Source organism: Sus scrofa, chromosome 16, assembly GCF_054392235.1.
Source record: "Sus scrofa isolate SSC_HxYL_T2T_F1_AM1 chromosome 16, Sscrofa_HxYL_maternal_Yorkshire_Landrace_v2.0, whole genome shotgun sequence".
NCBI classification, from domain to species: domain Eukaryota; kingdom Metazoa; phylum Chordata; class Mammalia; order Artiodactyla; family Suidae; genus Sus; species Sus scrofa.
In genome coordinates, this window is record NC_139398.1 from 56,025,176 (window position 1) to 56,049,117 (window position 23,942).

A 23,942-nucleotide genomic window follows, 5' to 3' on the forward strand; every position below is an offset into this window, starting at 1 on the left:
TATTTTTTTTGAAATTTTATTTTTATATTTTTTACAGAGTAAAATACATACATTTAAACATAATTACATTCACACAGATTATTATATCATGGATCTTAAGAAACAGACTAAGCAACTCCCTCTGGAGAAGTGGAATGGAAAATATGCTGAGACAAATAGGAAATTTATTCTATACTTTATCCCATTTTGTATGGCTTTCATCTTTACTATTTAGTATTATCTATTACATTTCAATTTTTCTTTAAAAATTAGCATTATATTAAAATTGTATATATGCAACTTTGAGTATATGTTTTGTATGTTGATTAAATCTTTCCATTTCTTTTACACTTTCCCAGGTAGCATGTTCAGAGCTCATATTTTTAAGATTAAACTACTAATATGAGTGTAATATCAGAATGTTCTTTTGAACATACTCATGACTAAAATAGTTTGATCTGAAATATTTCAAGAATGGATTTATAAGGTGTACTGTTACATGCTAACCTATTTAAAAGTAAGTTATACATAGTCTGAGACACAGACTGAGATCCAAAAAACAATGCCCCAGAATGCTTTTAAGGCCTAGGTCTGTTCAGGTTTCCTTGTAAATGATCTACTGTATGCAATTGTCTTCTTCTGGTTTGATAGATCCTCATAAGTTATCATTACATCGATGAGGTCAGAAAGAGAAAAATAAGTAGCTATTCTTTATCTTCCACATTCTTTTTCTCTCTGCCACTTTCTAGCAAGGAATCTACAACTAGTTAAGTCACTGGCCAGGACATTTTTTGGTAATGAAGAGTAGGGAGGGATACTTACTTCTTATATGACCTCTTTTTTCCCCTCAATTCTTTACTATTTTAGCTATTTTCCTGGACAGTGTGAGTGGATCTATTGCCCAGGAGATGCCATATCTTCAGTTGCTGCTTCTGAGAAGAGTACAGGAAAAATTTTCATTTATGATGGTCGAGGAGATAATCAGCCGCTACATATTTTTGATAAACTCCATACATCACCTCTCACTCAGATACGGCTAAACCCAATTTACAAAGCAGTTGTGTCTTCTGACAAATCTGGAATGATTGAATACTGGACCGGTCCTCCTCATGAATATAAATTCCCCAAAAATGTGAACTGGGAATATAAAACTGACACAGATTTATATGAATTTGCCAAGTGCAAGGCTTATCCAACCAGCATATGTTTTTCACCTGATGGGAAGAAAATTGCTACTATTGGTTCTGATAGAAAAGTTAGAATTTTCAGATTTTTAACTGGAAAACTCATGAGGGTCTTTGATGAATCACTAAGTGTAAGTACAATATAAATTTAATTGAATTTTACTTTTATGAAAATGTCTTTGTTTTGTGCTATTTCTTAAAAGATATTTTTCCTGGGTATAGACATTTAGATTGAAGGTTATTTTTACCCACATAAAGGTAACTAGTTTTGGGGGAAACTTGAGTCTCAACACCTGTTTCCATCATTTGGTTCTCTAACTTCTAGTGTTATTTTGAATCCTCTGAACATCTGTTGGTTGAACTCTTGTAGCAATAATGTTTATTATATATATGACAGTGTCAATTCTACAATCTTGGTAGTCACCCCTGCATTAAGCTATCTTGAAAGTTTTGTATTAAATAAATATCTAAAAAAATTAAACCAAATGTCCAAACTAAATTGCACTCATAAAAATATTCATCTGTCCTAAATCACATTTACATGATAATCTGTCATTGTGCTCCAAATAACTTGAAACATTCTCTAAAATATGAAATTGTTATACAGTAGTGAAATCATGAAAGAGTTCATTCATTCAACAAAAATTGAGTGCTTGTTATATGAGAGGTGCATGATCATTTTATAAGGACCTCACAGGCCATAGCTGCATTGTCCAGTTTGATAGCCAGTAGCCACATATGGCTACTGAGCAAGACTTGGTATGCGGCTGGTCTAAATTGAGCTGGACTGAAAGTATGAGATAAATATTGGACTTCAAAGACTTAATTTAAGAAAAAATATATAATTTATCTCAATTATTAACATTGCTTAATGTTTTAAGGGTAGTTCCCATCATGGCTCAGCAGAGCATTCATGAGGATACAGGTTCCATCCCTGGCCTTACGCAGTGGGTTAATGATCTAGCCTTGCCATGAGCTGTGGTGTAGGTCACAGATGCGGCTTGGATCTGGCGTTATTGTGGCTGTGGTGTAGGCCAGCAGCTATAGCTCAGATTTGACCCCTAGCCTGGGAACCTCCATATGCCACAGGTGTGGTCCTAAAAAGACAAAAAAGATATTGCTTAATATTTTAATATTTTTATATTTCTTAATGTCTTGATAATATTTTGGACCTATTAGGTTGAATAAAACATTCAGATTAATTTCATCTGTTTATTTTTAGTTTGTTTAATATAGCTACTAAAAAAATTAGAATTATGTGGTGTGCATCATATTTCTATGGGAAAGTACTTGTCTGTAACTTATAAAATGCACTAGATATATTATTTCTGTAGAGAAACAGTAGTTCTATTAACTGTTTTATTTTTTTAAATTAAAAAAGTTAGTGTAAACTTTTTTTTTATGACTGAACTTACTAATAGCTTTTGATTTTTGGCGTATGGTGTTTAGAATCCTTCTTAAGAAGATAAGTATACAAACTGTCAGTGACTCCTAATATATACTCTACTTCTTTTTAAACTCTCTTTGCCTTTATCATGTAAGCTCTTCTGTTAAATGGTTTATTTCCTAGATGTTTACTGAACTGCAGCAGATGAGGCAACAACTACCAGACATGGAATTTGGCCGACGAATGGCTGTAGAACGTGAATTGGAGAAGGTGGATGCAGTAAGATTAATTAATATAGTTTTTGATGAAACTGGACACTTTGTGCTATATGGAACAATGCTGGGCATTAAAGTTATAAATGTTGAAACAAACCGGTAAGCTTTAATATAATGTATGCTTTTTGAAAGTGTATTTTTAAAGGACCATTTCCTCCTTCTGGGAAACAATGGAAGTTTTGTTTGTTCCAGGACAAGTGGAATGGTCCCAAATGTCTAAACTTAACCAAATGTTTTGACTGGATTTTTCTGCGGTCTTTTGGTTGTTTATAATCTTATGTAAAAAGTTTCCACTCATGTTTGTAAAAGAAATGGCAGGAAGATATGCATAGTTTCAAGTTTTGTTGTTGTTGTTTGTTTTTTTTTTAACAAGTTTCAGTCTGTCTTTTGCTTATTGATTTAAATTAGTCTGGTTCATATTAAATGTTGCCAAGTATTTTAACCACAGAATTCAGCAGAACATCCTGCTAGACATAAAATCAGAGGTTAAAATGCATGAAACCACAATAAGCCTTTTGTGCAAACAGTCCATTTGGTCTTAGAACAAAATTGCTATAATCAGATACTATCACTGAATGTAAATGAAAAGAACTTAAAGTATATCTAAAGGAGGAAAAATTTTATGCTATGCATTCTCACATATAAACAAACTTATATTGTAGTTCTTAGCAATACAAAATCTGAAGGCTTGCAGAAAGATTAAAATAATAGGGATAAAAATGTATGACTGAATAATTGTACTTTTTTAACCTGAAAATTATAGACACCTACCAATTTAAAATAACTTTTGAAGCACTTTTAAGAAATCTTTCCCTAGTTATTTTGTACAAAGATAAAGAATAGTTGATTCCTAGCTTTTACCTGTAATGTTGCTGTAATTGGTGTTAATCCTTATAATTTTATTATATAAAAGAATGGTGTATTTTCCAGGTGTGTGCGGATCTTAGGCAAGCAAGAAAATATTAGAGTAATGCAACTGGCTTTGTTCCAGGGAATAGCCAAAAAACATCGTGCTGCAACTACTATAGAAATGAAAGCTTCTGAAAACCCTGTTCTTCAGAATATTCAAGCTGACCCAACAGTAGTCTGTACATCTTTCAAAAAGAATAGATTTTATATGGTATGTGGAAGTACTAGGAAATAGTACTTAGATCTTAGAGTTTCTTCCAGTTTGGTTGGAGTTTTATTTTTTTCTAGCTTGTACTTTCAAATGAAGAGAATGTTGGAAATAATAGACTTTGTAAACAACCCGCATACCATCTTACAACATTAATATTTTAGAATTTTTAACTAGGGCTTGATTTTAAGTATTTCTGTACTGTTTTCCATCCTATTTTGAACATTTTCAACCTGACCTTTATAGCTATTTGTGTTGTCTAAAAGAATAAGAAGTAAGTGGCCGAGGTAATAATCACACCCAAAATAGTTTGTGGTGTAGAGTTTAAAAAATTCTTCTGTGTTAAAATTTTTCACCTTTTACATTTGAACATAACTTGCACACTTCCTTCTCTAAATATATTTCTTTACTTTTTGATTCCATTGTAGTGCTGCTTTGGAATTGTACATTCCTGAATAATTTTTTTTTCCTTTTCTGGAGAACTAGAAGTACTTTGCATGTTGACTAACACTGGGCTCAAAATGAAACTACTAAGCTGTCTAGGAGTAGCACTGTTCTAATTGTTCAGCCAAGCAGGAAAGTCTGAAGTGTAGAGACTTCTGCACTTGTATTCTATCCTTCACCCCTCATAGACTTTCTAAGACCCAAATGAGATTCTCTTCCTAAAATTCTTTAATGACTCCCCAGCTATCTACATTAAGCCATGCTCAGTTTTAGTTTATTTACCATACTGACCATACTGAATTTGATCCCATTTGGAAGAGTTGAGTGTTCTTTTTACTCACGTTGTTCCTTCTGCCAGCCATACATACACCTCTCCCCAGTTCCTGCTCAGACTTCAGGTCTCAGCTTGGAAGCCTTCTCTTGACATCAGGTCTGGATTGGGTTTGCCTGCTGGTGTTATGTGTCACCCTTTTTTAAAATAATTTGCTAACTTTTTTTTTCTGATACTGTCCTCTCCTCAAGATAATATAAAATCCATAAATATAGGGCACAATATTTTCTTCATTACTATAAAATGCCTGACCCACTATAGTATACTTATTCATTCATGTGATATATTATAAGCAGCTGTGATGCTGTGAAGGTTACCAGCATTTGATAAGTGTAGGAAATAGCAGTTTATCTACCCCAACCAAACTTTTAACCTAAAATGGATACATTCTTTTAAGATGAGAATTTTGCTTATAGCTCTCAAAGTCATTGCTAAAGATTTATTAATATACGTTAAAGGAAAATAACATATTAACAAATATTTAATTAATAAATCTTGTTTTTACCTGTAATTTAACTCTTTTGAAGGTAAAAATAAATCATAAATACAATTCTTGATGTAAACTAAAAACACATATACTAATTTTCCATTCACTTTATTAAAAAATTTGGGTTTTTGTTTGTTTTCTTTCCCCAGAGTTTATTTTTTTGTTGTTGTTGATTAAACCATACATGTTCCTTGGAAACTTTGGAAGAAATAGAAAAACAAAAAATTAAGCTATTCAGTGTGTATATATTCTTCCAGCATTTTCATGAATTATTTTTGTTTTATTAGATGTAGATATATATATTCTTAAGCAAAACTAAAATAGTACACATAAAAAAATAAAATGGTACACATATATACAAATTTTGTATCCCTTTTTTCAAATCCAGTATCATGAAATAAAATTTAACATAATTTAACTTTAATAGTTCCATATGTGAACTAAATCAACGCAACTTTAAAAATTCATATAATTAAATTGTATAACAGACATGCCATTCCTTTGATCACTGGAGAATATATAAGGCCATAACATCCTAGCTTAGCTGTTCCTTTATTTGGAATCCATCCAAGTGGATAAAGGAATAACATTAGGCAGGGCCTGGGCATTAGCTTTACCTTCTGGAACTCAATTGACATTCGTTAGAGCTTTCTTGGAGGAAGACATTTCTGCTCACTGAGAGTCAAAAGAAACAGGGCTTTAGAAGTCCAAAGTTTTAACAGCTAAAAGATTTTTCTTAATTCTCCATTAACCCTGAGGATCCTGAAATGTCTAAAACTTGATTCAAAATTTCCATTCTTTCTCCCAAGCTTCAGGGTTTAGATAGAGCTCTGCCAAAAAAAAAAAAAAAAAAGTCATAGTCCATTACTGATTCATCTTTGAATCCTTATCCTACCAGCACCATGTCCTGCTTATAGTAATCAGTTACTAATATCTATATAGTGCCTTCCATGTTAGACACTGTTCTCTAGGAATTTTACATCCCTTCATAACAGGTACCATTTTGAGGTAATTATTATCCCCATTTATGAATAAGGAAATGATAGTAATGAATTTACTTCCCCAAAGTCACATAACTAGTAAGTGACAGAGATGGGATTCAAACCCAGGCAATCTAAATGGTGAAAAGTAAGCAACAGGTGGCAGGTTGGGTAACACATACCAGGAGGTTGAAGCAGAGAGCTACTTCAAATAAACTCCACCTTGTTAAATGTGTACCCCTCAAAATTTCCACCCAAAGAGAAATTAAATTCCACTTGAAATCATACATCTTCATTATGTGAATTTTCATATTAGACAAGTATAGAAATGATTTAACTGCCTTATATATGCTATGACAGGAGGTGATTCCTGAAATAAGGATTTATTCTGATATGAATTCCTAGTTTCCTCAAATACTTCATTAGAAGTGAAATTTTCTTGTTCATAAATTTTAACCAAATGAAAAATTTAATTCATTTACTCACTTTTTATTTTCCTCCTTGAGTTTACTAAACGAGAACCTGAAGATACAAAAAGTGCAGATTCTGACCGAGATGTTTTTAATGAGAGGCCTTCTAAAGAAGAAGTCATGGCAGCTACTCAAGCTGAGGGACCTAAACGAGTGTCAGATAGTGCTATTATCCACACAAGCATGGGAGACATTCACATCAAACTCTTTCCTGTTGAGTATGTACTGTTTTTGTTATTGTAAATAAACACCACTGTGTGTATATTTTTAAAAATTATGCCACTTAAAATTCTTGTCATTTTGACTTAAGAATTTTGAAGTATTGAATGTTGAAGAATTTTGTAAGAGCATCTATCCTGAGCTTTCCAGTAACTGTCAGGCTAGAAAATGGGAGATTTTTACACATATATACACATCTCCAGTACACATACTTTACAGGTTTGTGGGGACAAAATGCAAGCGCTGAAATTAAACTATAAAGTGATATATAAATATATATTACCACTACCATTAACTACACATCCCAACTATAGGTTTGGGGGCTCACTTGTTATAACTGGCTTTCCTCTCAAAGCAAATCTTTAAAGAGGATAATTATTTTTCCTTCCTAACATTTGCTAGACATCTACTACCTCTTTAGTCTCACAAGTTATATATTTTAGAAAAAAATTTCAACAGAAAACATAAGAGCTTCCATTGCAAAAAGGAAAAAAATTGTTCTGGATAGTTTAAAAGGTTGCAAAATAAACATACAATGCCAAATTCAATACTGTATTGCTGGCTATTCCTGATATAAAAGGTAACAGCTTTTATACCACCTTGACTTTAAAATAGTTATTTTGGATGAAAATGTTTTATGTTCAGTGTTTTACCATACCTTATACTGAACAAAAAACTGGACTCCTCGACCATCTCATTAAATATTCAGAAGCCATGCATCCATAAAGCCTATTCCCTGAAGTGCTTGGTGCAAGATTCTCTCTGCCAGCTTTAGGAGCTGTTACATGATAACGTACCATATTTAACTATCTCATGAGATTAGTTCATATTTAGAAAGTGTGTGTGAGTGATTGTCATTTAAGGGTTATTAAATTTAGAAGCTATCATTTCAGTGAATGAGTCCTTCGTCAGGAATATGTCACCATACTATATACATTGTTTTTATAAAAAACACCACAGTTCCTGTTGTGGCTCAGCGGTAACAAACCCAACTAGTATCCATGAGCATGCAGGTTCGATCCCTGGCCTCCTTCACTGGGTCAAGGATCCAGCTGTTGCTGTGAGCTGTAGTGTGGGTCGCACATGCAGCTTGGATCCTGCATTGCTGTGGCTGTGGTGTAGCATGGTGGCAGCAGCTCTGATTTGACCCCTAGCTTGGGAACTTCCATATGCCACACAAGTGACCCTAAAAAAAAAAATTACCTTTCCCAGGAACTTAACCCACTATATGCAGTGAACTATATCTTAAGTTGCTATGATTGTATTTTTTTAAACTGCTAAATGACTTTGGAATCTAAATACTTTCAAACTTAAATATAACAAGCAGTCATGATCTTAAGATAGTATACTAAACTAAGAATATGCTACTGCTTATATGCCCTGTCAACTTTTATTTGTCCTGAGATCAGAAAAAACTATGAAAAAGACTGGCCTGAAATATTTAGAAGATAATGAAAACACCATGAGGAAGCCGAACTACAAAGAAAACTGTCCTAAGATGCTCTGAATAGATTTTATATTTTTATGTCTTACTAGGTGCCCTAAGACAGTGGAAAACTTCTGTGTTCACAGTAGAAATGGTTATTATAATGGACATACATTTCACCGCATAATTAAGGTAAGCTTTGCAAATTTTATATAATTTAAGGAATAGTATGTTTTACATCACAAGAAATCTAAAACCTAAGAATCTTACTCTCACACTTAGCAGTTTATTAAAAAAGAATAGGAAGGAATTCCTGTTGTGGCACAGTGGAAAAGAATTTGACTATTATCCATGAGGATGCAGGTTCAACTCCTGGCCTCACTGAGTGGGTCGGGGATCCAGCATTTTTGTGAGCTGTGGTATAGGTTGCAGACTCATCTCGGATCCCACGTTGCTGTGGTGTAGGCTGGCAGCTGCAGCTCTAATTTGACCCCTAGCCTGGGAACTTCCATATGCCATGGGTGCAGCCCTAAGAAAAAAGGATAAGAAAAATGGACTGTGAAAGCCACAAGAAGAATGGATGGTCATGAATATCAGATCTAGAATCAAGGATAAGAATAGTAGCATGGAGAACTTCCCGTGTGGCTCACAACATAACTATTCGGCGTTGCTTCTACAGTGGCTGTGGCTCGACCTCTAGCCTGGGAACTTCCATATGCCGCAGGTGCGGCCACTTGTTTTTAAAAAAAAAAAAAAATAGTAGCATGGAAACACTGTAGGAATATTTTGTCAGCAGCTAAAACAAAGGGACAGATAATGAGTAAAGGATCTTGCTGAGATAAAATCAATAGCCAAGGTAACCTGTTCCTAGATAAAGTCTAGCTCTAAAAGGTAAGATTAAATAATAGAAGAGCCATGTTTCCACTTTATCTGTGAAAACTACCATTAAACCTCAAGAGCAGAATGAACTCAGCCCAGGGTTTTGTTGAGCAGCATTCCATAAAATGAATGGGGCACTGATGTAGTTATTGATTACGGGGCAGGTCAGAAATTGCAGGAGATGAGTTCCCATTGTGGCTCAGCAGTAATGGAACCAAATAGTATCCATGAGGAGGCAGGTTTGATCCCTGGCCCTGCTCAGTGGGTTAAGTATCTGACATTGCTGTGAGCTGTGGTGTAGGTTGCACATGTGGCTCGGATCTGGCATTGTGTGGCTGTGGTGTAGACTGGCAGCTGCAGCTCCGATTAGACCCCTAGCCTGAGAATTTCCATATGCTGTGGGTGCAGCCATAAAAAGAAAAAGACAAAAAAATAAATGTGAGGAGAAATGTCAGAAGGATAAATCAGGTTTCAGGGTTCTTAAGGAATTAAAGTGACTCACCAGGAAATCTAGAGTGTTAAGGGAAAGAAAGGGGAGAAAAATGGGGCAATTATGTAAGACCTAACATATTATACAAGATGAAGCTGATCTACACTATTAATTTGCTTTAATTAATTACTGAGCAAGATACTACATACCTATAAATGGAAAACCTTTACATTTTTGTTTTAGTCATTAAAATAAGGCAGCAGTTAAGCAGTAGAAATACATCATCCAATTAAAGTATTACTAAGGACTTAATAAAATCACTTTATAGAATGATATTAATAAATTTTTTACTGAGTACAAAGCACTCTTGACAAACATAAGACCTCAAAACATATATATATATATATATATATTGTGTGTAATACGATCTTGTCTATGTTTCTTTTAAGGGCTTCATGATTCAGACAGGAGATCCAACAGGTACTGGTATGGGAGGAGAAAGCATATGGGGAGGAGAATTTGAAGATGAATTTCACTCAACATTACGACATGACAGACCATATACACTCAGCATGGCCAATGCTGGATCAAATACTAATGGATCCCAGTTTTTTATAACAGTAGTACCAACGGTAAGTAGAACAGCATTGTCTCTTAGCTGAAAATTCACAGCTTATGATCTAAGAGAGTAATAAATTCAGTGAAAGAGAGAACTTTATTCTTCTCTTGCATTATTTATATATGCCAAGATATAAAAAAGAAAACAACTTAGAGAAGAAAATGTAAAATTACTTAACAAATCAGATTGTACTTAGTAAAATAATACTTTTATAATTCACGACTATTTGAGTTCAAGTCAACTTTGCCACTACTGTAATCCAAAACAAATTACTTTACCTCTGGGCTTGTTTCCTCAACTTTAGAATGGGAGGATTAGAGTGTGAGAAGTCTCAATTGGAGTTCCCTGGTGTCCTGGCAGTTAGAAACCAGTGTTGTCACTGCTGTGGCCTGGGTCAGTGCTGTGGCTTGGGTTCCATACCTGACCAAGATTTCCATATGCCATGGATACAGCCAAAAATAAAATAATTCACAACTTTAAGACTTTTTTTCCACATTTTTCTGTCTCTGAAATCAGAATGCAACTCTTAATCACTGACAGTTTAGTTTTGATGAAATACAGTATAAGAATATCTAGCTCTATTGCTATGCAGTTCCACAAAATTATAAAAACTATACATTTTATTTTTTGGAAGTAGGCACCAGGCAATAAAGGAAAGATATTTATGATTGCTATCTGCTAAGCACATGATCTCAGGTAATATTCACAATATTTCTAGTAACACTATACCCAGTTTTTAAAAACAGATGAGGAAACAGTGAAACATGATTAACTTGCCAAGGGTCAAGGAAGTAGCAGAGCCAGAGTTTGAGCTCACAGCAATGCCGAATCCCTGATCCACTGAGCAAGGCCAGAGATCAAACCTGCATCTTCATGGATACTAGTTGGATTCATTTCCTCTGCACCACAATGGGAACTCCTAGACTATGCTTTTGTATTTTTTAATATAAATATGGAAATAACTCTTTAAAGCTATTACATGAAAGTGTTTCTTTTAAATTATATTTTTAAAATGAAGCCTAAGCTTAAATTCTCTTTAATTTGCTAACCCAGAGGGTGTGATATAAGAAATCTAGGTTTACCAAGATTTTCTGTTTGTCCTCCATCACAGCCTTGGCTTGATAATAAGCACACAGTATTTGGACGAGTGACCAAAGGAATGGAAGTTGTGCAAAGAATTTCCAATGTGAAAGTCAATCCCAAAACAGATAAGCCATATGAAGATGTCAGCATCATAAATATTACTGTCAAGTAAAATGAGATTTTTCTCATTGTATGTGTAAAAAATACACATATATTAAACACAGGATTATTTTACATAAAGAAGCTCTTAAGATTTGCTTAACACATAAATCATGTTTCAAGGATTCAGTATTTTTATATTTTTCATTAAAGGCTATATTATTTAAAACTCTGCCTTTGGGTTTTCTGGTAGTATTTTTCATTCTACGAGGTGATGGTGATAAACTGAACGAAAACTCAGGCAAATAGCACTGCTTATACATAATTTCTCATGAGACTTAAAACCATATTAAACAATGAGAATGCTATGCGTTTGTTCCTTAGCTTTTAAAAAATATGCCATATAACCTGCCCTCAAATGTTTTAATCCGCTAAGAAAAAGCATTAAGATCTGATAGCGATATACCATTTCCTTTTACAAAGTTTGTGTTTCATGCCTGATAGTTTTGTCTTTTGATCACTATTAAGAAGTAGTAGTAATTATAAATTCAGTAAGTCAGTCAAGTGCTAAATTCCTTAATAATTATTATATACTCTTTCAAATATAAGAATCAGAATAAATATGAGTTCTTGGTTGTATGTATTGGTTCATTTACTATTTGCACATCATTTTTCTAATGTAGCTAAATATTTTGTCTTCAGGTTAGAGTATATTTTAGTAAGGTAAGAAAATTAAAAATTCTTACCTTACTAAATATACTATCAAGAAAGCATTTACTGAGTAAAAATGTTAGTATCTAACAATGAAGAGATTAGTAGAAATTGGAGCAATAAAACAATCTTAAGTCCAACTCTTATATTTCATTTCTTCTTCACTTACCCTCATAAATTACTTAATAACTATTCAGAGCCACTGCTTCTACTTTCCAGACAGACTTAAAAACTTATAAGAGGAACATATTCAACAGACCTGTTTTAGAGAATTCACATTCTTAGGTTTTATATCTAAGCTTACACGTTTCCTTCTACTGATCAGTGAAATTACTTCCTTTTCCTACTGTGTACCACAAACCATGTGATGGAAGAATGTGCCAAATTGTGCTACCTTTAAATTAATATTGCATCCTCCTTTTAAAAAGTAGAACTAAAATTTGAACACAAAATTACTTTTCAATATGAAATTTACCTCTTCTCCCTAATTTTAGATGTTCAGACTTACTACCTATCAATTTATTCATTCCAAAAAGCTTAATCCTATATTTTTGGTAATACTGCCACCAAGTGGTGGTGGTGATGCCTCATTCTCCCTAAAACAATTTTTTTGCTGAGTGAAAATCTTATTTAAGACACAGTCGGTTGCAGCAAAATGGACAGTAACTTGCAAATGACATCTGCCTGATGTTCAAATGTAATTAACTGTTCATTGCAACCTTCGCTAAACCCATTACAACAAAATGTTTTCCAGTTTTTAACACCATAATCTAGTATTTTTTTAATACTACAAGGGCAAGTTACAACCACCCTAAATGCTTTATCAAAATGTGTAATTTCTGCATTGGCCACTGACTGCGAATGATGGAATAAATGCAACTTTTTGTTATACTCTACAATATTACCTTAAGGATTATCATGAGTTTTTTAAATAGTTACTCGATTTCATTAACATAAGAAAAAGTAAAAAATAAAACACTGGCTACCAAAAAGAAATCCTATTTGATTTTTTCCATTCCAGATCACAAATTTAACAAAATCAGTGGACTTAAAAACACACTGCCAGATATCTTTTAAAAGGCATGCTTTTAAAATTATTAGCAAAATGCCGTCTGATACTTATTCATTAGTCATTTTCATTCATTATTCTTTTAGGGAAAAGTACAGCTATCTTCCTCCTTACTACCATTTTTCAAATTGAGAAGTATCTCAGTGTTTCATAAGAAGTCTTTTAGCAATGTTAGCTCACAGGCTATAGCTCAGTTTTCCAAGCAATTTTCTAAAAGTTATTAAAAGTGCTGTTCTTGGAAGTTCCCAGGTGGCTCAGCAGGTTGAGGATCAGGGATTGTCACTGCTGTGGCTCTAGTTGCTGCTTTGGTCCAGGTTAGCTCCCTGGCTCAGGAGCTTCCACATGCTACAGGCATGGCCAAAAATTAAATATTATTTTTAAAAGTAAAATGCTATTTTTCTCATGTGAAACAAAGTTAAATTTAAAATTTCAAAAGCAGTAATTTCAGTTTGTTCAAAGCAAAATTTTAGCTCTCCTTTAAAAACACTACAGTTTTAATACTTTTTTAATAAAAAAGTTATAATACTTTTTTAAATGTGAGAAACCATAAAGTTATTTCTAAATTTTTAATAAACTATGTCTCAAATATGACATGCAAGCCAATCCCTACCCAATTTTGTTTTATTGCCTTTTTTTTTTTTTTTTTTTGCCTTTTCTAGGGCCGCTCCTGTGGCATATGGAGGTTCCCAGGCTAGGGGTCGAATCGGAGCTGTAGCCACCGGACTAAGCCAGAGCCACGTCTGCAACCTACACCACAGCTCACAGCAACACCAGATTCCTAACCCACTAAACAAGGCCAGGGATCGAACCCGCAACCTCATTTTCCTAGTTGGATTTGTTAACCACTGAGCCACGACGGGATCTCCTATTGCTTCTCTTTATCATGACACAAGTAAGACTGTAATTGGTTACTAGCAATACTACTATATAGATGGTTCAAGAAACAGAATTTAAAATAATGATAGGACTTCTTTAAAATGATTTTAACACTTTTATTGCTGTCTATACTGATCATATGTAATGCAAATAATGGCTTCTGGTGATTATAAAGCATTCCAAAATTACAGACTAGAGCTACACATTTGAAAAACCTGCTTTACATAAACCGTACAGTAATACTTAGGCTTACTTCAGAAATTCAGAGCTAGGAAGAAAATCCTAATTGACTGTATTTAAAACTTCTCTCTTACTCTTAAATTTGACATTTCCCAGAGGGAACAAACACATTACACATACACAAACTACTATTATGTACATCAGAATTAGATCTAAGCACAATTTAAAACTGTGTCTTAGAAATATACTAGGAATGTGACTTTAAAAGTTTAGCAAAAATGGTAAAATAATTTACAAGGAAAGCAGGTTTATATGTTAGTGTTAGACTTTTTTTTCCCCAATTACGTAGCAGAGAAAACAGTTCAAGGGCTCACAGGCAAACGTAACACCATTTTTTATTTTTCACAGTTACTACAATCAGTCAAATATTAATTTAATTCAGAAGTATTACCTATATGCATAAACTATACTTGTAACAGCATAACCTTTTCTTTGAAAAATAAAGCATGAAATATTATATTTACTTATTTACACACTCCCCATAATACTGATGGACTTTTTTTTTAATGCTTTGTTTTCTAAAGTTATGTTGTTTTTAAACAAAGAGACATTCAAAGAGACCGAACCAAAAACAGTGCCACCTAGAAGTCACATCCTGCATTCAGACATCAAGTCTTCATAGCAGTTCAAATAAGATTTCGGTTTCAGCTTCATCCTAAAGTATAAAGCACTTAAAAAAAAAAAAAAAAAAACCATAAAATCCAGTCTAGGTATGTAATATATAAATTGTACTGCCATAATAAGGGAGTTTCCTTAAAAAATGAAAAACAGTAAAGAGCACAAATTTTTAAACTTGTAAAATACTGCATATTAAATGTAATGTAAACTTTTTATACGTATCTTCTTTTTCTTCCTTAAACGTATTCTTTCAAACAACTTTTCAAGGCCTTGTCATGAAAACCTTTGATCACATCTTATTATGGATATAAATGCACTTCTTTTGGGAAAACATTTTAAAGTAATGTAATAAGCATTTTCCACTGTTTAAATAACTCCTCTTGAGGTAAGGGTAGTTTTCTACTTAGATCTCTACCTTTTATGTAAAACCAACCCTGGTTTCTGTAGGTAACTTATTACATTTTACCTATAGTCATTTTCACTACAGATGTAATACATTTAAAAGAAACACTACTATTTTAGTAGTACTTTAGTGTTTAATACTAAAAATTACGAATATATTAAAAAATGGAAGAACCAATTTAGAGCTCTGACCTAGGAAATAATAATCCAGGCTGAACCCTGCAAATAGGTCTTTTATAAGTGAAGATCAACTAGAATATAACTGACTTTCACAGTTTTACTATTAATTGTTCTTCAGTGTAGTACTTATCTGACAGTTGGCCTAAGTTAAATAACATTTCATTCTGATTCTCTGGGTTTCATACAAAAGGCTTTTAGGAGAAAGTTTTAATATATAAAACACTGTATAAAATATTAGTTTTCTATCACTTATAATTCTTAGCATTAAAGGTATTCTGTTGTACTGAACATTAAAGTAATCCTATTACCCAAAGATACAGTTTGGATTTTATTTCATTGAGTCACTGCCATTTTTGCTACTAAATCCTGCCAAAAATCCAGTGAAAAACACAAGTTAAAGAAGAAGCCATGTTTCATTTGCTTCATACAGAAGTTCCATTAGGCACTCAGCTATTCTCTTTTTATTAAAAGAATAACTGTCACCTATCCTTTCTCTGTGACTACTTCTTTCCCAATATGAGGACCACATATAATCTGAAAAACTTACTAATTGTACTTTAAAAAAATTATACTCAGTCCCTATTTAATTCAATTTAATCTGCTCAATCAGGTATTTAAATTTTACTACAGATTTTTTAAAAAACACTATTGTACTGAATTCCCAAACCAACATTCCTTTTATATATACATCCTAAATTAACTATCTTTGAGATGTAGAATTTCTTACAACATATTATGTGCAAAATAACTCTTAACCACAAAACTTTAAACAATGCTACATTTAAAATCAGGCAACATCCAATACTCCAGCAGCCACAAGTTGCCGTGACAGCCAGTCCAACCCCTCGTACAGTCCCATACCACTTCGAGCATCACAGCCCTGAATATACCAGCTTCGGCCACAGCACAATTTATGGAGACTAAGAAGTTCAGTGATTTCTTCTACTGACAGAGCTCCAGCAACATCCTGAAAGATAAAATACACACATCAGAATTTTTTAAGTCAGTTCATCAAAATGATCATCTTTGTAATTACTGCTAATTTATATACAATTCTCTTGGTACCAGTCTTCATTAGAAGGCTAAACTAAAGTTAAAACCTAAATTCAACTTTCAGTAATTATTCTGAGATTAACGAGAATAGAAAAAAAATTAGGAATTCCTGTTGTGGTGCAATGGGTTAAAGATCTGGCATTGCCTCTGTGGCAGTTGGGTCACTGCTGGGGCATGGGTTCGATACCTGACTTGGCACAGTGGGTTAAGGATCTGGCATTGCTGCAGCTGTGGTGTGGGATTCAATCCCTGGCCCAGGAACTTCCAATATGCCACATATATGATTGAAAAAGGAAAAAAAAAAAAAAATCAGTTTTTGTTTGTAAGAATAGTCCTACAATAAAATCAAGAAAAGCCATGCCCTGTGAATAAAAGATAATGCCCAGGCCATTATAAGGCATCAAAAAGAAATTAATAGATGTATATCATAAAAAATGACTTTTACATAGGGTTTATATAGTGAAGACTCTATTAAACTCCCCAAATACCCCTGAATAAATAACCCTTCCTTCCAGAAGCAGCCATTAAGTAATCATCATATTTTTACACAAAACTTCCAAGCACATTCATGCAAATAAACAGAAACCTCTAGCTCCTTTTTTACTTACTACATATCTTGAAAATAAAGACACCTTTCCATTATCAGGATTAGCAGGTTTTCCACATTATTTTAAACATCTGCATTGCATTTCAGTGTGTAGGTGCAACATAATTTTCTTAACCAGTCCTGTACTGAATACTTAGGTTGAAGCTGTGTGCTTATGTGCTATTACAAATACATACATATACATGCACACCTACATATTTTTACATACATATATCTGCAAAATTATCTCATTACCAGAGGCAGAATTATAGGGTAAAAGGGTATATGCATCTAAAACTTCAACAAAGTACTGCCATATTGCCCGCCAAGGAAATTTTTTTTTTTTTTTTTTTTTTTGTCTTTTTGCCATTTCTAGGGCCACTGATGCAGCATATGGAGGTCCCCAGGCTAGGGGTCTAATCGGAGCTGTAGCTGCCGGTCTACACCACAGCCACGGCAACGCAGGATCCAAGCCACATCTGCAACCTACACCACAGCTCATGGCAACACCAGATCCTTAACCCACTGAGCAAGGGCAGGGATTGAACCCACAACCTCATGGTTCCTAGTCGGATTCGTTAACCACTGAGCCACGACAGGAACTCCAGAAATGTCTGTTTAATAACCACAGCAACAACATATCCAAGTCTGAGGATTATCAAACATTGTCATTTTTTAACAATATGATAGGTGGAAAATAGTATGTTCACTTTGCATTATTTGCATGTCTTAATCATAAAGTGACATATATCAGCTCTTAATAGTATGCCTTTTTTTTATTAAAGGGAAAATCCTTTATTGTTCATCCTACTCTTCCTTCTTATATCTAAGCCCACTTACTAAATAAAAGCATTCTCATCCTGCCAGAAGCTTTGTCTCAAAATCTAGTAATCCATAGCTACTCCTAGTCCTTCATCTTCCCTGGTCAGTCACCAAATTCTGTCTATAAAGTTTCTTCAATCTGTGTCTATTCTTTTATTCTTTCAATCCAGGATCTTGTTAATTCTCACTTGATTACTACAGAAATTTACTACATCTACCTGTCTCCACTCCCTTGGCCCTGATTAATTCTACAATCCTATCCCCAACACTACAATCTCAAAACACTGTTAAGATTTTAAAACCAACTAGTCCAAAAACCTTTTAATGGTTCTCCTCTGCTCATAGAAAAAAAAAACCTAAATGTCTTACTTTGGCTCTGTCAGGCCTTTACAACATGGCCTCATCTGTTACTCTGGGATTTTTTCATTTTCTACCTACCCCTCACACCCAGATCTGTTTGATGCTCCCTAAAAATACTCATGTTATTTTTTTCTGCCTGTGGTGTTCGGTCTTTCACATTGACTCAAAATCTTACCCATTATTTCAACTCTAGTAATTCAAATCCTACTTTTTACTAATCATACAAAATGCACTTTCAGAACTCTGTAATTTCCTATAACAGTTTTTGAGTATTGCTCAAGTCACATATCAGTTTTCTTTTTTTTCCTTTTTTTTTTTTTTTTTTTTTTTTTTTTTTTTTTTTTTTTTTTTTTTTGTCTTTTTGCCTTTTTCTAGGGCTGCTCCCGCAGCATATGGAGGTTCCCAGACTAGGGGTCTAATCAGAGCTGTAGCCACCGGCCTATGCCAGAGAGAGCCACAGCAACGCGGGACCCGAGCCGCGTTTGCGACCTACACCACAGCTCACAGCGACGCCAGATCCTTAACCCACTGAGCAAGGCCAGGGATCGAACCCACAACCTCATGGTTCCTAGTCGGATTCATTAACCACTGCGCCATGACGGGAACTCCACATACCAGTTTTCTTTGTATTAGAATTAGAAATATACTTAATTAACATGCTTACCTATATACAGAGGAGTTTCTTTTTTCTTTTTTTTTTTTTTGCTTTTTTAGGGCCACACCTGCAGCACATGGAGTTTCCCAGGCTAGGGATCAAATCGCAGCTGCAGGCCACAGACAAAGCCGCAATAATGCTGGATCAGAGCCACCTCTGTGACCTACACCATAGCTCACAGCAATGCCAGATCCTAACCCACTGGGCGAGGCAAAGGATGGAACCCATGTTCTCATCGATACTAGTCAGGTTCTTTTCCATTGAGCCACAAAGGGAACTCCTACATAGGAGTTTCTGGTGAGCATCAACTACTTTATTTCTTTTGGTATACTCCAAGGTACCAAGTACAGCACTTTCCATAAAGATTGTACTCAAAATATAGAACAGAAACTTTGTAAATATCTAAATGATTTCTCTTGAAATAGTAACAGCTACCTATAATATGGAATACTAAAATAAGTATTCTGAAATACAAATGTGTCACCTGTTTGTTAGCAAAAATCAGGAGCAAAGCATCTCGGAGTTCCTTTTCCGTCAACAACTTTGCAAGTTCACTGTGTGCTTCACTAACTCTGTCTCTGTGACTGCTATCAACAACAAATACAACAGCTACCAAAAGAACGTAAAAATGTTCAATTAGTCACTTGTTAAGTTTCAGCAAATGGACCAAATATTTTAATGTTCTCATTATGATAATCTATGATCATTTTCACAGAAAGGCTGCCAATTATAGGAGCACCTAGCAATAATTAATGATATGATCTCAAGTAGTGAACATAACTTTTCAATTGTTGTTTCCCAACCTATAACAGGATTTACGACACTTGCACTACCAAATAGAAACTGCTGTTCATACCATTTAAAATTTTTTTCTTAATGAATGAAAATGCAGCTCTCCTGATCTACTTGCTGGTGCTACTTCTTCGATTATTACTTCATTTACAAAAAGTCTTTGCTTTTTTTTTTCTTTTTAAGACTGCACCTGCAGCATATGAAAGTTCCCAGGCCAGGGGTTGAATTGGAGCTGCAGCTGCAGCCTACATCACAGACACAGCAACACAGGATCCAAGCCACATCTGTAACCTACACTGCAGCTTGCAGCAACACTGGATCCTTAACCCACTAAGCAAGGCCAGGGTTTGAACCCGCATCCACACAGAGAAAATAGCAGGTCCTTAACCTGCTGAGCCACAATGGGAACTCCAAGACAGTTTTTTAAAAATAAATAAATCACCATCTTTATCTCCCCAAAGTATTCTCTGTAGGTGCCTGTAATGGCATGTTCCATAGATTAGACTGAAAATACACAGATGAAGCTTCATAAATAGATACTGAATTAATTCTCTTTAAAATATTTCCAGCTTCCTCCTGTAGCTAAACATCCCAGACTTTCAACCATTCTTCATACTCAAAATTCCCTTTTTTCCCCCTTAGTCACTTGCTCATACTAAACTTAATATCAAAAATCCCAAAGTAAAAATTATCTAGTCTTTCTTCTAGGTGGAAAATAGGATGATATATGAACATAAGTTTCAGGAGGTAAAGCATAAAATGAGGCCCAAATGCTAAGTGGAATATATGTGATATAACACAATTTGGTCAAAAGCAAACCACTTCAGGTTCTTCTGCAGATAACAACTAATTGTGAATGGAAATGAAGGAGTGGAAGCTATTGAGAGAATATAATGGAATTGAACTGAATAGAGTAACAGAACTATACCCCACAAATTCTACTCTATACGACAATATTGCCAGTGATCATGCTCATATGAACATTAATACTAATCTTTGTTAAAAGCAGCAAGAGGTAAGTATGCTTAACTGTCTACATATATAACATAAATATGGTTGTTATGCTATAATTATGCTTTTCATGAAATAACCCAGAGTACATATCCCAGTTTTTCTAATTTTCTTAATAATGTTACTAATTTTCTTAATAATGCGGTGTCTGCTACAAATATATAAAGGTATAGTTACATATTTAATCAATGCTAAAGCATCAGTTTTATTACCTAATCAATGCATTGAAAACTGGCATCCTAAAAATTTGAAAAATTATAATGTAACTCTTATACTCTTACCTTGGGTATTGAGGTAATAATGTTTCCACAATGGTCTTAATTTGTGTTTTCCACCTACATCCCAAATGGTGAACTTTAGATTTTTATATTCTACAGTTTCCACATTAAAACCTGTTTTTAAAAAAAGTTTCTTTAATACTAAACTTATATTTACAATGAATGACACAACAAACACAGGCAACACCATTTACAACTGTAACTTACAAATTATCTTCATACAACAATATCTACTGCTGCCCAACTAACTCCACTCCTAATAAGCATACATGAGGAAATTAATACCTTTAACCAGAGCTCTTAGGACCTTGACACTGAAGTGCCAGCTCTGCACCACTACCACCTCCTCACCCCAAATCCTTAGCCAGTCATCAATCCTTTATTCCTTGCAACTGTACCACCAATATTCTGTTCCTTCTTACTATCCCTCTATCCACATTTCAGTTAAACAGCCACTGAATATTCCATTTTTTTCTCCATGGCAGAGCCATTCTCCACAGCAGACAGGCATAAAATAAGGTCCTAAGAACTCAGCTATAAGCTAGAGTTTGTATGTAAAGTGTCCATTAAAGATAAAGCAATACTCATACTTACCAATTGTTGGAATAGGCTGCATAAACTCATCCTGTTTTAATTTAAACAAAATAGTAGTTTTTCCAGCACCATCTAATCCTAATGTGACAACTCGAATTTCCATTTTTGGTCCAATGTGAACTCTATTGTCCTATAATTTTTAAAAAATTTAATCTTTTTATTTTGTTATGGAGTTAAAAGTATTAGCACTTAACACTTTTATTTACAAAAAACTTCTGTTAATTATTTGTCTCCTACTCATTCCTCAATCCATTAAAATCAGTTTAAAATACCCTGATTCTGATATTCTCAGAGGAATCACTCCTCATTGCTTTGCTAAATCTTGGCTTAGTAAAACTTACTACATACTTTGTTTTAATACAAGTTAAAAAAATATACACATCCACTTCTTTATCCCAGATTTTCTAGCTCAACTGAATCTTCTTTAAATAAAATTTTTATGCTGAGTTAAATATATTAATTAAAAATGAAAAGTGATGCTCATTTCCCATAAATATCCACTGTTAACAATTTCATGTATGTCCTTCCAGACACCTTTCTGTGCACACATTGGTTGACATACATAAAACAAATATACTTTAAAAAAAAAACATATTTCAACTAACTTTTCACAATTAACATTATGGAAATCTTTCATTTCAAAACATACAGACATACTTTTCCTTTCAATTGCTTCATTATATTCCATAAACCACAATTTAACTAATCTCAACTGAAAGATACTAGGTCATCTCTGATTTTTTGATATTATAAATAATGCTGCAATGAACATACTTGTATATATTGCTGCATGACCTCTCTGCCTCACTTCTCCCATCTGTAAAATGGGGAATGAAAATAGCACCAGACTTATATAGGATTATTGCATATATTAATTTTTAAAAAGACATGTAAAAATCCTTAAAACACGTAGCCCATAAATGCTATATAAATGTCAACAATTATTTTACTTCCTCATTTGTGCACTCTTTTTGGCTTTTGTGATACAAAATTTTTCTGGTTTTCATTCCACCATTCTGGATACTCCCTCTCATTTTTCTTTTATCCACTTCTTAAATGTTGGCATTCTAGAGTGTCTGTATGAGGCCTCCTCTTTGTTCTACAAACTTTCAATTGCTCCATGCGCTTCAGTTACCATCTATATGATGATGGCTCCCAAGCCTACAGTCCAGCCCTAAGCTTCAGAAATATATACTATTCAGAAAAATATATGAACCAGAATACCTTGGTGAAAACTCTAGGGACCAGTTGAGAAACTACAGCACCTGGGCCATAAAAACAAGAAAGGACTCCAGTGAAAGGGTTAAGAAAATTTACAGAATTCTATGCACCAACCTGTACCCTTCCGCCTACTTGGCACAGCACAGTACAACCAGGAGGAAAACTCCCATGCCAGGATTCTTCCTCTGGACAGAAACAAAGAACTGCCTAAGCATCCAACGTTCTGACCTACCTGGGGGCTTCCTTAGACACTAGTTTCTATCTCACCTGACTTGAACCTCTTAGGTACTGGTGACATAGTTTGGAAGCCACTGGAAACAAAGGCAAGAACATGGCATATCAGAGCTGCAGTTCCATCGGGAAACCATAGGAGGCAAGAGATTACTGGCTTCAGAGAAGACAGGGGCAACCTGAGCAGGAAATTTGACATTAAAGTAACATGAACAAACCCAGAGAAGACAAATCCCCAGAAAAGTCTTGGAAGTCCTAGAATCTCTAGCTGGGATGATAAGGTAAATGTTTTCCCAGGCATGAAGCCAGTCCATAAAGATTGAGGGAGGTGGCTATTTTTTCAAAAGCCCAAATCTCAACAAAAGGTCAAAAGGCATACAAAGACCAAGGAAACAGGGCCCAATTAATTAAAGGAACAAAATAAAATTTTAAAAACTGGTCCCAAGGAAATTCAGAACCATGAAATGCTGGACAAAAAGTTTAAAATAACTGTCACAGAGATGATCAATGAGCTAAAAGAAACACAAACAAAATCAGGAAAAGTGTGAAGGGATAAGATGAGAATACCAACTAAGAGGAAGAAACTTCAGGGAAGAACAGAAATTCTGGGTCTGAAACTATAGTAACTGCGCAGAAAAGTTCAGTAGAGAGTTTCAGCAGTAGACTTCATCAGGCAGGAAAAAAATAATAAGAAAACTCAAGGACAAGTCATTTGAATTCATGGAATTAGAGGAGGAAAAGGAAAAAAGAATGAAAAAAAAAAAAAAAGGAAGAGACCCTAAGAGACACATGGGGATGGGAGTCCCTGAAGGAGAATACAGAAATAAAGGGGTA

The 23,942-nt window shown here is 34.3% G+C and overlaps 2 protein-coding genes and 1 long non-coding RNA gene across 13 annotated transcripts in view; 1 reads left to right on the forward strand and 2 right to left on the reverse strand.

The window, feature by feature from the left end:
• Positions 1-23,942, forward strand: part of PPWD1 (peptidylprolyl isomerase domain and WD repeat containing 1) — a 44,334-nt gene that overhangs the window by 8,554 nt on the left and 11,838 nt on the right. Inside the window, exons 5-11 of one of the 4 annotated variants that reach the window (XR_014830703.1) lie at positions 847-1,294; positions 2,734-2,924; positions 3,756-3,945; positions 6,691-6,872; positions 8,410-8,491; positions 10,058-10,240; positions 20,601-20,788. Coding sequence is in view for 3 of the 4 variants with exons in the window: in NM_001244421.1 (NP_001231350.1) it covers positions 847-1,294; positions 2,734-2,924; positions 3,756-3,945; positions 6,691-6,872; positions 8,410-8,491; positions 10,058-10,240; positions 11,339-11,482 (1,420 nt within the window). In the remaining variant the exon portion in view is untranslated. Of the gene's footprint in view, positions 1-846; positions 1,295-2,733; positions 2,925-3,755; positions 3,946-6,690; positions 6,873-8,409; positions 8,492-10,057; positions 10,241-11,338; positions 11,644-20,600; positions 22,614-23,942 lie in introns of those variants that run through there. The other 3 variants (XM_021076546.2, XM_021076547.2, NM_001244421.1) reach the window with 3 other exon arrangements.
• On the reverse strand, positions 5,297-8,798 carry LOC110257246 (uncharacterized). Its single transcript, XR_002339608.2, has 2 exons — positions 6,671-8,798; positions 5,297-6,034 (listed from the first exon to the last, which is right to left on the reverse strand). It is a non-coding gene; the product is annotated as an uncharacterized LOC110257246 (long non-coding RNA).
• The window catches only part of TRIM23 (tripartite motif containing 23), a 43,441-nt gene continuing 33,666 nt past the window's right edge, over positions 14,168-23,942 (reverse strand). For 4 of the 8 annotated variants that reach the window (XM_085002407.1, XM_005672494.4, XM_021076780.2 and 1 more), the window contains 4 exons: positions 21,657-21,786; positions 21,066-21,176; positions 19,466-19,590; positions 14,168-16,472 (listed from right to left, as the gene is read on the reverse strand). In XM_085002407.1, the coding sequence (XP_084858533.1) occupies positions 16,293-16,472; positions 19,466-19,590; positions 21,066-21,176; positions 21,657-21,786 (546 nt within the window). In that variant the 3' untranslated portion in view covers positions 14,168-16,292. The remainder of the gene's footprint in view (positions 16,473-19,465; positions 19,591-21,065; positions 21,177-21,656; positions 21,787-23,942) is intronic. The other 4 variants (XM_085002409.1, XM_085002408.1, XM_085002410.1 and 1 more) reach the window with 1 other exon arrangement.